At 45.5% G+C, this 14366-nt stretch overlaps 1 protein-coding gene across 1 annotated transcript in view; it reads left to right on the top strand.

The window, feature by feature from the left end:
- Positions 1–14366, top strand: part of elmo2 (engulfment and cell motility 2) — a 35391-nt gene that overhangs the window by 4122 nt on the left and 16903 nt on the right. The window contains exons 5-11 of the mRNA XM_079483922.1: positions 1310–1360; positions 3151–3320; positions 3425–3524; positions 8070–8221; positions 10660–10738; positions 10875–10925; positions 11847–11969. Coding sequence (XP_079340048.1) covers positions 1310–1360; positions 3151–3320; positions 3425–3524; positions 8070–8221; positions 10660–10738; positions 10875–10925; positions 11847–11969 — 726 coding nt within the window. The remainder of the gene's footprint in view (positions 1–1309; positions 1361–3150; positions 3321–3424; positions 3525–8069; positions 8222–10659; positions 10739–10874; positions 10926–11846; positions 11970–14366) is intronic.

The raw sequence follows: 14366 nt of genomic DNA, 5'->3' as shown, positions 1-14366 counted from the left end.
CTCCATGTTTACTCTTGAGTGTACTGCGTTTGACGTATTGTTATTGTTCTTGTGCGCATGTGATTCAGTTCAGGACTATGACCAGTTCACACTGCAATCTAATATGGGCTACATTCCTAAACATGATGTGAACAGCCAAACACAAAATCAGATTTGAGCAAAAAGTCTGAATTGAGCATAAAGGCTGGCAGTGTGACCTTTTGCAAGTCCTGATAACATTTACATTTAAATTTAGTCATTTGGCAGACGCTTTTATCCAAAGCGACCTACAGGTGAGGAAACATTGGAAGCAATTATAACAACATAGGCAACAAAATACATAAGTGCATCAAACTAGTCCATTAAAGCCTAGCACAGTATACAAAGCTAAGAATAGTGAGGTTAGAATTTTTTTTATTATTATTTTATTTTTTAAGAAGGAAAGGGAAAAGAATTAGGATAAATCAATCGTGTTGATGGAAGAGATGCGTTTTTAGGCGTTTTTTAAAGATGGCAACCGAGTCTGCTGATCTTGTAGCAGCTGGTAGATCATTCCGCCAATGTGGAACAGATCCAGAGAAGGTACGGGAGAGTGACTTTTTTCCTTTTTGGGATGGTACCACTAGTCGTTGTTCCTTTGCAGACCGCAGTGATCTGGCAGGAACATAGATCTGCATTAGCGAGTGGAGATACGATGGTGCAGATCCGGTGTTGGTCTTGTAGGTCAGGAGCATAGCTTTGAACTTTATGCGGGCGGCAACAGGGAGCCAGTGTAACCAGATGAAGAGCGGAGTTACATGCGCTCTCTTCGGTTCATTGAAGACCACTCTTGCCGCCGCATTCTGGATCATCTGGAGAGGTTTGATTGTGCAAGCAGGAAGTCCAGCCAGAAGCGTATTGCAATAATCCAGTTTGGACAAGACAAGAGTCTGGACTAGGACTTGCGTAGAGTGCTCCGAGAGGAAAGGTCTAATTTTCCTAATGTTGTATATGAATCTACAGGACCGGGTGGTGCTGGCAACATGACTTGTGAGGTTAAGCCGATCATCAATTACCACCCCCAGGTTTCTGGCTGTGCTGGACGGTGTAATCGTTGATGAGCCTAGTTGAATGGCAAGGTTGTGGTGAATCTTTGGGTTGGCTGGGATCACAAGCAGTTCCGTTTTTTGATAAAGCTAATAAATCCCCCATAGGAGTCATTTACAGATCAAATTTTCAGAACCACTGCTCTATTGGATATAATGGTTAGAATAAACTCTGATGATGACTTTACCGTCAGCCCCATTTATTTGTTTTCATTGTCATTTTCATTTGTTTTTGTCATTTTCAGAGTCGTGGTGAAATCAAAAATGGGACCATTCTTCGATTAGCCATCTCTCCTGTAAGTTCTTCAGCATCATCAGTCAAACACATTCTACACATCACATGAAGTGCATGATGGACCTTAATGTCAATGTTCTGAAATGCCTCACAATCTCTGTGAATGAATGACATTATCAAGAACTCCCCATTTATTGCTTTATTGTGGAGTTTGGCCCACCCAGCTCTGTTAAAACCTTGTACATCAATCAACAAAATTCACAAGTAAGCTGAAAATTGTCCATGTCCAAACGGTCCATAAAAATATTATACAGTATATACATATTTTTATGAGTTCTTCTCAACCAACCAAACGATCATTAATTTTGAGAATTGTAACCCTTAAATGCTTTTCATGAAAAATGAGAACTTTGTTAGTTTCATTAGGCATCTTACAATGCAAATATGTTGTTGTTGTCCAGTTTAAAATACAACGTCAGCGTGTTTAAATGTTGGAAAAAACTTTGGGTGTCTGATGGGGCAGAAATATACAAATACAACATACAGGCTCCCATATTTAGGTCCAAATGATTGAATTGTGGAATCCAGGCATAAAACAGATTTTGCTGTATGACGAGGAATGGCACAGAATCAGGGAAATTTATTTCTTAACCAAAGAGTAGCACCGAACAGATAACACAATTCTATTCAGATGGTGTTTAAATATGTAATCTACAAATTATTTTGCGTGTGCTCTTGGAGCTTTCAGTGAATGCGTGCACATGTACTGTTTCTGTCTCATGTGGGAAAAGCAACTGTCAAACACCATTTGCGGCAGCCCTTCAAAATAAAAGTCCAGTTTACCACACCATCCCCTATATTATTAACTTCAGTAAACTACAGTTTCAGTACAGTTACAATAAAGGTGCTAGTAACAGAATACAAAAATTACTTACATTTGAATAGACTTAAAAGCTAAATGTATTTTTATTTCTATTTTTATTTTCCCCTGTATGGTTCAACGTATCTACTGCAGTTTTTTTAATACAGTTTATGCAACATATACTAATCTATTATGCCTTTATAGTGAAAACTGTACTGAGGGGCTTCTAAATGTCTACATTAAAATCAAGCTCAAATTGAAAAAAAATGCAAACAAGGGATAAAAACTATTTTCTAATCTCAGTAAGCTACAGGGACTTGAAAATTAAGAAGTACATTTGTAATTTGCTGTAAAATATGACGTCTTTCTTTCAAACTGCATATACACACACACACAGTTTTTCAATAGATACATGCAAACCACTCTTTGACATCTATACTTGCACATAAACACAGTTATAGCTGTATCTTTTGTTTAGTTTGCCTGCAGTGCTGCAAAATATAGCAGAAACAGAAAAACTGAAATACTCCATAAACTAAAATGGAGAAAATCTTCTATTTCTTCAAATGTATTATTTATTTTTGCCAACATGATCAAAGGATTTTTATATGGAATGTAGGATTTATGCTTGCATAGCATACTGAATAAAACATTTATGAAAGAAAAGTGGAGGAAAATATTAAAATTCCAATAAAAATACACACCTTTTGCTAAATGTATGATGTTTGCATAAACACACCCAAAACGACAAAGAAAACTAATTGAAATAGACAAGAATGTTCAAGTAAGGCTTAACACATTTGTCACGTTTTTTATGTTGTAGATCAGTTTTGTAATGACCAGTGCATCAAATGTAAAGATAGTGTGCAGACTCGGCTAAACATGCAATTCAATAATGTCTAAAATGTTGTGGTAATGAACATGTACTGTACGTCTTTTCTCACAATATTTTTTGAATTGTTTCAATTTTGTAATGTTTTGTTCTTTAGATGCGCGCTGCTCGACAGCTCCTGGAAAGAATCCAGTCTCATGGCATTGATGCCCGTCTGGAGGCTTTGAAGGAACTGGCGAAACTCTCAGCTGACCCGACGTTTGCCTCTGAATTCATAAACATGGAAGGCCTGGGAACACTGGCACGACTGGTGGAGAGCGGCACACAGTACAGTTCTTCACTATAGATCATATTCAGAGCTTCTGGGTTTTTTCTAAATGTTCTACATGAATATCTGTGTTTTTATACCATATGTGTGTGTGTTTGTGTAGTTTTGGAGAGATGTTGGCCTTTACTCTCACTGCATTTCTCGAGCTGATGGATCATGGCATTGTGTCCTGGGATCTTGTATCGGTTTCCTTCATCAAGCAGGCGAGTTGCACATCCATACAGCGTTCTTCTGTTGAAATAAAGTTTGTGAAGGCAGTCAATGAAGTCATTTGATGCTTGTTACGAAAGTTTTGTTTGTTTTTATCCGTACTGTTATACACTATGAACACCAGAGTGATTGTCGTCATCGTTTATTTGGAGACTAAAGCAGAGGGCAATCTTAGTTATGCTCAGTCACAGCATCTATCAACCCCAGAGGAGAGGTGAAGCGGTACACAGGCTTATTCAGGAATACGCATGCACAGATTCATAAGGGAAACCTTTGTACATGAGTCAAGCTGCATTATTTAAAAGATAAAAAAAAAACGCTCTGACTGTACACCAGACAACTTTGACCAGTGCCTATTACCTGACTCGACAAATGTAGGAGCAATAGTGTCGTGAACGGGATGGAAGAACCCAAGTGCAGGCAGCGGGGATTCATTCATTTCATTCATTCATTTTCTTCCGCTTATCCGGGGCCGGGTCGCGGGGGCAGCAAGTCTAAGCAGAGATGCCCAGACATCCCTCACCCTAGACACTTCCTCCAGCTCTTCCAGGGGGACACCGAGGCGTTCCCAGGCCAGCCGGGAGACATAGTCCCACCTCCCGGTCGGACGGGCCCGGAGCACCTTCCGGGGAAGGCGTCCAGTAGGCATCCGTAACAGATGCCCAAGCCACCTCAGCTGACCCCTCTCGATGTGGAGGAGCAGCGGCTCTACTCCGAGCTCCTCCCGGGTGACCGAGCTTCTCACCCTATCTCTAAGGGATCGCCCAGCCACCCTGCGGAGGAAGCTCATTTCAGCCGCCTGTATCCGGGATCTTGTCCTTTCGGTCATGACCCAAAGCTCATGACCATAGGTGAGAGTAGGAACGTAGATTGACCGGTAAATTGAGAGCTTCGCCTTGCGGCTCAGCTCTTTCTTCACCACGACGGACAGGTACATCGACCGCATTACTGCAGAAGCTGCACCGATCCGTCTGTCAATCTCCCGTTCTATCCTTCCCTCACTCGTGAACAAGACCCCGAGATACTTAAACTCCTCCACTTGAGGAAGGAACTCTCCACCAACCTGAAGTGGGCAAGCCACCCTTTACCGACTGAGGACCATGGCCTCGGATTTGGAGGTACTGATTTTCATTCCAGCCGCTTCACACTCTGCTGTAAACCGTCCCAGTGCATGCTGAAGGTCCTGGTTTGAAGGGGCCAACACGACAACATCATCCGCAAATAGCAGAGACGAGATCGTGTGGTCCCCAAACCTGACACCCTCCGGCCCCTGGCTGCGCCTAGAAATTCTGTCCATAAAAATTACGAACAGAACCGGTGACAAAGGGCAGCCCTGCCGAATCCGACATGCACTGGGAACAAGTCCGACTTACTGCCGGCAATGCGAACCAAGCTCCTGCTTCGGCCGTACAGGGACCTGACAGCCCTTAGTAAAGGACCACAGACCCCATACTCCCGAAGCACCCTCAACAGGATGCCACGAGGGACACAGTCGAATGCCTTCCCCAAATCCACAAAACACATGTGGATTGGTTGAGCAAACTCCCATGAACCCTCCAGCACCCTGTAGAGGGTGTAGAGCTGGTCCAGCGTTCTACGGCCTGGACGAAACCCACACTGTTCCTCCTGAATCCGAGGTTCTACTATCGGCCGTATTCTCCTCTCCAGTACCCTGGCATAGATTTTCCCGGGAAGGCTGAGAAGTGTGATCCCCCTGTAGTTGGAACACACCCTCCGGTCCCCCTTCTTAAAAAGAGGGACCACCACCCCGGTCTGCCATCCCAGAGGCACTGTCCCCGACCGCCACGCGATGCTGCAGAGGCGTGTCAGCCAAGACAGCCCCACAACATCCAGAGACTTGAGGTACTCAGGGCGAATCTCATCCACCCCCGGTGCCTTGCCACTGAGGAGTTTCTTGACTAGCTCAGTGACTTCGGCTGGGTGATGGACAAGTCCACCTCTGAGCCCTCAACCTCTGCTTCCTCAATGGAGGACGTGACGGTGGGATTGAGGAGATCCTCGAAGTACTCCTTCCACCGTCCGACGACATCCCCAGTTGAGGTCAACAGCCTCCCACCTCCACTGTAAACAGCGTCGGTAGGGCACTGTTTCCCTCTCCTGAGGCGCCGTCGGTTTGCCAGAATCTCTTCGAGGCCAGTCGATAGTCCTTCTCCATGGCCTCACCATACTCCTCCCAGGCCCGAATTTTTGCCTCCACAACCACCCGGGCAGCAGTCCGCTTGGCCTGCCGGTACCTGTCAGCTGCCTCAGGAGTCCCACAAGCCAACCAGGCCCGATAAGACTCCTTCTTCAGCTTGACGGTTTCCCTTACTTCCGGTGTCCACCACCGGGTTCGGGGATTCCCGGCTCGACAGGCACCGGAGACCTTACGGCCACAGCTCCGAGTGGCCGCTTCGACAATGGAGGCGGAGAACATGGTCCACTCGGACTCAATGTCTCCAGCCTCCCACGGGATCTGGTTGAAGCTCTGTCGGAGGTGGGAGTTAAAGATCTCTCTGACAGGAGACTCGGCCAGGCGTTCCCAGCAGACCCTTACAGTACGTTCGGGTCTGCCGAGTCTGTCCAGCTTCCTCTCCTGCCATCGGATCCAACTCACCACCAGGTGGTGATCAGTTGACAGCTCCGCCCCTCTCTTAACCCGAGTGTCCAAAACATATGGTCGCAGGTCAGATGAAACAACCACAAAGTCGATCATCGACCTGCGGCCTAGGGTGTCCTGGTGCCACGTGCACTGATGGACACCCTTATGCTTGAATATGGTGTTCGTTATAGACAAACTGTGGCTAGCACAGAAGTCCAATAATTGAACACCGCTCGGGTTCAGATCAGGGGGGCCATTCCTCCCAATCATGCCCCTCCAGGTGTCACTGTTGTTGCCGACATGGGCATTGAAGTCCCCCAGTAGGACGACGGAGTCCCCAGTCGGAGTACTTTCCAGCACCCCTCCCAGAGACTCCAAGAAGGTCGGGTACTCTGCACTGCCGTTCGGCCCGTAGGCACAAACAACAGTGAGAGACCTAACCCCGACCCGTAGGCGCAGGGAAACGACCCTCTCGTTCACCGGGGTAAACTCCAACACATGGCGGGAGAGCTGGGGCTATAAGCAGACCCACACCAGCCCGCCGCCTCTCCCCATGGGCAACTCCAGAGTGATGAAGTGTCCATCCTCTCTCGAGGAGTGTGGTTCCAGAGCCCAAGCCATAAGTAGAGGTGATCCCGACTATCTCTAGTCGGAACCTATCAACCTCACGCACCATCTCAGGCTCCTTCCCCGCCAGCGAGGTGACGTTCCACGTCCCTAGAGCTAGCTTCCGTGTCCAGGGATCGGGTTGTCGAGGCACTCTCCTCCGACTGCCGCCCGATCCACTATGCACCGACCCCCTATGGTCCCTCCCGCACGTGGTGAGCCCACAGGAAGGCGGCCCCACGTCGCTCCTTCGGGCTGAGCCCGGCCGGACCCCGTGGGGAAAGGCCCGGCCACCAGATGCTCGCATACGAGCACCGATCCCGGGCCTGGCTCCAGGGTGGTGCCCCGGTTGCGCCATACCGGGTGACGTCACGGTCCTTGTTATTTTGAACATCATAAAGGGTTTTTGAACCACTCTTAGTCTGACCCGTCGCCTAGGACCTGTTTGCCTTGGGAGACCCTACCAGGGGCATATAGCCCCCGACAACATAGCTCCTAAGGTCACTCGGGTACTCAAACCCCTCCACCACGTTAAGGTGGCGGTTCAAGGAAGGGTGGCAGCGGGGATGAACATTATAAATACAAAACAAACACCCACGCACCCACAATGGGGAAAACCACTAACCAAACAGAAAACTAATACTTCCCACAAGGGGGACAAAAATAATCAACCAGGAATAACAAACAAGGAACTTGGAAATGTACATACAGTGTACAGGAACATGAACGCGCACAAGAGGGCATTAAATAGGGAAACTAACAAAGGAGATAACAATGGGCAGGTGTGGGGAATGAGACACAGGTGGAAAGCAATACTAGGAACAAGAGGGGCGGGGCCAATGACGAGACTGGAGAGAACGCATATTATGTGCTGATTGACAATAATACGTCTCTCTCCACATAAAACACGTGGCTCCGTCACGATTCTGCCACTAGACTAGAAAATCGCAGAATCATGATACAATAGGTGGCCATCGGCTTTTATTGGATCGTGACTAGTCAAAATGTAGGAATCAAAAACAATTACCTGTCGGCAAATGAATTTCAGCATTTTACAAATTCATTGTACAGTAATTGTAACACTTTAAAAGGTCAATGTTAAATGTGAAAACCTGAGAAAGAGACAGCACTTTTCAGACAGGACAGCTTTCCTGTAGCTCAGTGGATAGAGCACTGTGCCAAAGTCATGGGTTCCATCCCTAAACAAATGTACAGCATAATGCAATGTAAGTCGATTTGGATAAAAGTGTCTGCCAAATGCATGAAATGTGGTGCTGTTGCATTGAAACCAAACCAAAGGTTTGCTATGATTTATTATTGTTTGTTATAGATTACTGGTTACGTGAATCAGCCCATGGTAGATGTGTCCATTCTGCAGCGCTCGCTGGCCATTCTGGAGAGTATGGTGCTGAACAGTCACAGTCTGTACCAGCGTGTGGCTCTGGAGATCACTGTGGGACAACTCATCTCACACCTGCAAGTGTGAGCGCATACACTCACATGTCACGCTAGTGTACACGCTCCCCTGCACGCATTTCATCCCGCAGAGGTGCTCGATAGACATCCCGTCCGCTTGTCTTCTCAATAAACGTTATGTGAAAACTGTCCGTACAGTGAGGACAAAGAAATGTTGACGTGGAGGGAGGTCTCAAGTAGATTTACTATCAGCATCTTACTCAGATTAGATCGTTTGTGTACTTCAGTACTTGACAGATCATCCAGTCATGTTGGTTGACACATGTGTTAGCAGTGTTAGTCAAGTTACTTGGAAATAGTAATTAATTACTGATTACTTCTCCAAGAAAGTAATCCGGCTACTTTACTGATTACTTATTATCAAAAGTATTTAGTTACTTTACTAAGTTACTTTTCAAAAACATGATGCACGACCTGAATACACTAAGAAGCAATAAATAGACCTTTCAGCCTAATTCTATGGCATATTCCATCATCTAAAATTGAATCAATGAAACATTCTCTTTTTTTAAAACTTGTTTTATTAGTTTCAATCTTTGAACTTTATGTACATTGCATCAAGCAAAAATGTAATTAAATGCAACAGTCTCTGACTTGAAGAAAATTGTTAAACATTTAAACCTATTTTCTGCACATTCCACCATATTTGAATTAAATAAAGGAAGTCCTTCTTCTGTTAACTTATATTTCTACATATTCCAGCATATAAAATAAAAATCTTTTTGGTGAAATCCTTCATTCGAATAGATGTTAATAAAATACAACAATGAAATAATTCAAAAGAAAGTCTCTTCTGACTGTATTCCAAATTATTAACATTTACGTCTTTTAACAGTAAAGTGCAGAGAGGAGTCAAAGTTAGTTTACCAAAACAGAAAAGTGCTGTTGCATGCCACATTTAGGCTGTTAGTCCAGTCTCATTAAATGGCTGCCCTGCCCTGAGTGTTGTATTTCATGTACATCTTTTTGAGGTTTGGGAACTGGGAGCTTCTCTGCGTCCACCAAACACTTAATATTTCATATTTTGACAACATTTCTAAGGTGGAAAAGGTTGTTTTTGCAATAAGTTTAATTAAACCGATTCCTGCAGTGCGCAGTGTACATGTTATAAGATACTGACCAGTGACATCGGCAGCTTGACACCGTGTTTGGACGGTATTTTTTCTAGGATGCGTCGGAACGATTCAGAGTCAACAGTGGAAATTGGCAGCATGTCCTCGATAATATAGCCAGCGATGAGCTTCTTAAGTTCAGCGGCACTAAGTCCGGTCGCTTTTTAGTCTATTTTCACCTGTTTAGCAGAAGAGAGGCCAGTTGGGGGTTCAGGTTTTTTTTTCAGTGAGTTTCACATTCCTGTGCCGGCTTGCTAGGTGCTTGCTCAGATTTGAGGTGGAATTTTTCGCTGTAGATAAAAGTTGATGTTTTTGTCACCTTTTACCAAGTCAAACTCAAAGTAATATCGGTACTTCCAAGCATTAAACGCTGCATGGTCCTGCTCTCTCCCCGCTCCATGTTGTCTATTGTTCAACACTACACATGACGGTGTACTCATGTGTACGGTACGGCACTCATACGTGATTGTCACTCAGGACTCATTACTTCTAACGCGTTACTGCCCATCAGTGTGTGTTAGGCACGAACAGTCCCATTACGTGATCCCTTTGTGCCATCGTGTCTCTGGACTCGTGTGCAAACATTTGTGCGTTACTGACTAAAAAAACGATTCGCCCCCATTATCACACTCTCTGAACTGTTCGATATTACATATATTTATAATTTACTTTATATAGAAGCGAAGAGAAAGAAATAATTTCTATAAACCTGTTCAACATTCAACCAAATAGGGTTGGGCCGATAGATGATGCCCTGGCCCATCGCTGATGGCTGACAGACATGACGTGATGTTGAGCATCGGGATTTTAACAAATGTTTCACTTTCGTCACGTGACTCCCGCTGCTCTGTGCAAATCACGTTAAAAAATATGAACAACGCTAAGGGACATATAAGCTCACACTCTAAAGATCAGACCCGCCTGATATTATAACTGAATAAAGAAGACGCGTGTCTTTGCAGCCGGCGATATAAAAAGACTCGCCTCACTTTATAGCTTTTTTATTCAATATAACATCAGAATAACATTACAATCAAGCCTCACTTTATAACTTTAAAGCTCTCGCTGTACAGATGACACACACCTGGATTTTTAACTGCCCAGCTCGCACTGTATAAAGAAGATATGTCTATGCGCAGCTCATGCCTAAACAGGCCTCTTTTTTTATAACACCGCAGGGCCCAACCCTAAAAACTGAAAATATTTTTGTTATAGTTGTTGTGTTGTAAAGTTGGCTGTTGAGTTCCTCTTCTGTACTCTATAGAGCTGACATCCACACTTTAACCTTAGAGAAGAGTGACATACCTCTAACTGTCTTCCTTATTCCTGCAGCTCTAACCAAGAGATTCAGACGTATGCCATCGCTCTGATCAATGCTCTGTTCCTTAAGACACCCGAGGACAGACGACAGGTACCCCTCAATGTCTCACTCTATACAAATATTACAGTAAAATCATCTGAATTGCCATCGTATGAGCTGCACTTTGAAAAAGTCCTGCTGATGAAACACTTGTCTGTTTCCGACCGTATGCGTGTCTGTGTTTCAGGAGATGGCGAGTACACTGGCACAGAAACATCTGCGTGCTATCATACTTAATGTAAGTGTTTAAAATATTCACTCACTACTAAAAACGTACTTGACGGTACTTGATAGTGTCATAATTCAGAAGCAGATCACCACATACCCAAATCAGAAGCCATGGATGAACAAGGAAGTGCGCCTCCTGTTGAAAGCACGCAACACTGCCATCAGAACGGGTGATGCTCAGGCCTATAGTACTTCCAGGGCAAATCTGAAGAGGGGCATCAAAAAGGCCAAGCACTGCTACAAGTTGAAGCTAGAGGAGCATTTTTCCAATTCTGTCCCTCGACGCATGTGGCAGGGCATCCAGGCCATCAGTGACTACAAACCCAACCACTATAGAATATTTTTAGCTGAACAGTGTGTGTCCGTTTACTATACGCCACTGCCCATATAACCAAAACAGCATGATAACACCTCTGTCAACAAGATTCAACAGTGAGATTGGTAGTCGAATCAGGCTCCTCCATCCAAGCATTGAATCTTCAACTATTCGGGGTCACTCCAAATCATGAAATTTTAATTTTTTTAAATGGCAGGACAACATCCATGGAGGTCTTCATATCACCCAGGATGCAAGCCGCTCAGATGAAGTGGCGGAGCACAATGGCAAACCATTTTCGAACCACAAACACACCCTGAGGAGACAGAATTGGAAATAGTTTTTTAGACCCCCTTACTGCTGAAATGCCCAGGGAAACTTAGCTCGCTTGATAAAAAGGGACGTATCTGGGTTACACTGACAGTTTAAGGGGTTCTAGAATAATTTGTTTTAAAGCAAGTGTTTGCAGATTGACAGAAAAGAGACACATTATGGATATTACTTGACATTTTACCTTTCAGATTTCAAAAATAAATATATACACAATTCTAGCTGAACAGTTGCACATACATTATGCAAAATGGAAAGTAATATATGTATTTTTGATGTGTCCAGCACATCATCCGTGGGAATCGGCCAGTGAAAGCCGAGATGGCCCATCAACTCTATGTGCTGCAGGTCTTAACCTTCAATCTTTTGGAAGAACGCATGATGACCAAAATGGATCCCAATGACCAGGCTAGTCAAATCACAATTTGTCTGAATCTCAATTTAACCGTAGACACCACAGGCTGCTTCCAGGAGTGTTATTCTCCATTCATAGCTCTTTTGATGCTGATAACGGGTGCCCCCCACGACCGCCCCTCCGGAATCAGCGCCCTCCCAGTCGACAGCCTGAGAGACATAGACTCCCAATGTGGAAGTTATCTGCCCCCCGTCAACAGTCCACTAAGAAGATATCTAAGCGGCCCTGACGGGAAGAGCCCAGGGAGAGCACCATCGGGCCTGACCCTTCTGGCCATTTCATCGCCAGCGGGTCGGAAGGGACGCTTCCTGTCATGGCTCCCTATTCAGGGCCTGGCGTCCACTCTCTCACGCTTGGCGAGAGAATGCTTCTGTGCTTCGGTTGATCAGGGAAGAGGGACATCTCCATGTCTGGCCCCTGGACAGTACAAGGAGACCATGAGTGGCTTGCGGCAGGCAGTCATGGAGACCATCCTGCAGGCTAGACCCCCTGCCACTAGGGGTTTATATGCTTTTAAGTGGCGCCTCTTTTCGTCCTGGTGTTCTTCCTGACTGGAACACCCACAGAGATCACTGATCAGGTCAGTGTTGACCTTTCAACAAGAGAGACTCGAGAGCAACCTCTCCCCGTCCACGCTGAAAGTGTATGTAGCTGCTATTGCCGCTCATCACAATCTTGTGGAGGGTAAGTCCCGCGGCCAACACGACCTGGTCACAAAGTCAAGTCAACTTTATTTATATAGCAATATTTACAATTTTTATGCAAGTCAGATATATATATATATAAGCCAAATATCAGACACACTATAAATTCCTATATTTAGTGTTAAGTAAATAAAACTATAAAATTCTAGCAGCCCCCCCGGCCAGGCAAAGAGTGCAAAACAGTATGCAAACGGTGGCGAGGAACCCAAAACTCTGTTGGAGAAAAAACACCTCAGAGGAAACCAGGCCTAACCAGGGGATTTCAGTTCCTCTCTGGCAAAAGCTTGACAGTGCTTGCACAACAATGCAAAATAAAACTAATTATTTAAGATTATCATTAATAATCTAATAGCAGCTGAAATTTTGTACAGTCGCCACGTCCAGCTCTATCATCACAGCTTTTGTCAGATCTGGGCATGGACTGCTTCCTGCCCGCTCTGGTAACCTTGGAACAATGTGACAAGACTGACTGGAGAGTAGAGTACTGCTCTGCACTCTTTGATCCAACAAATGCATCAGTAGTTATTGGAAGGGTTCCTGGTTACAGTTGATCTAACTAGTGCAGCCTAAACCTTCCGAATATTTATATTATGATAGTGTAGTGTATGCAAGATTAAAAAGATGCGTCTTTAGTCTAGATTTAAACTGCCACCAGGTTCTTTAGTTGTGCGATATGGGTGAATCCTCCTCGACTGTGCTCCGTACCCTCTTGGGACCTTAGTGTGGTCCTACAGGGCCTTCGTATGGTCCCTTTTGAGCACCTGAGGGATGCCAGTCTTCCTCATTTAATATCGCTCACCTCCATCAAGAGAGTGGAGGACCTCCAGCCGTTCTCCATGTCCCGTGGGGGCCCATAGTTTGCGATGGGCAATTCTCACGTTATTCTAAGACCCCAGGCTACCTGCCAAAGGTTCTCACCTCTCCCTTTCAGGACCAGGTAGTGAACCTGCATGCGCTCTCCTCTTGGGAGGAAGACCCAACCTCTAACGTGCTGTGTCCAGTACATGCACTGCACCACACACAGAGATTCAGGAGCTCTGATCAGCTCTTTGTCTGTTTTGGGGGACAGCACAAGGAGAGGGCTGTCTCCAAACAGAGATTGGCACAATGGATCATGGATGCCATTGCTTTTTTACAGACCACTCTCAAGATTGCCCTTGCCCGCTTGCATTGAGAGCCAACTCCACTTGTGGTATGGCCTCCTTGTGGGCACGTGATTATAATCTCTGCAGGGAACCAGTGTCAGGCCGTGTCTTGCACGCTACCAGCAGGTGAGATCGGCAACTAGATTGGGTGTACGCCTGCAAAAGTGCCTCCTCCCTTCTTCAGTTGAGTGAGGGCGAAGTATAGGCATTCCATCCATTACTAAGCATTAGCGATCGTGGTAGCAGAGCTGGCGGAGCAGTCTTGTACCAAGTCCGGTAGTGGTAGAATCACCCCTATATAGGCGGACCCCTAAACTTGGACTTTTGCCCCATACATAGCCCTGCAGGGTTGTCCCATATGTTGATTCCCTCACTCTTGGTTCCCCTGTCAATGAACCTGTGACCTCCCCCCCGGTGGATTACCCCACCAGGGTAATGTGCCCCTCTACTCAGCTGGCGCATTATATCGCATGTAGTTCTCCCCACTGGTGAGACCATGTTGTTGTGGCCTCCGTAGCACACTCTTACAGTAGAGAGAATA

The sequence above is a fragment of the Barbatula barbatula genome (genome assembly GCF_947034865.1).
Source record: "Barbatula barbatula genome assembly, chromosome: 20".
In the NCBI taxonomy this organism is placed as follows: Eukaryota; Metazoa; Chordata; class Actinopteri; order Cypriniformes; family Nemacheilidae; genus Barbatula; species Barbatula barbatula.
This window is presented reverse-complemented; position numbering and strand designations above follow the sequence as displayed.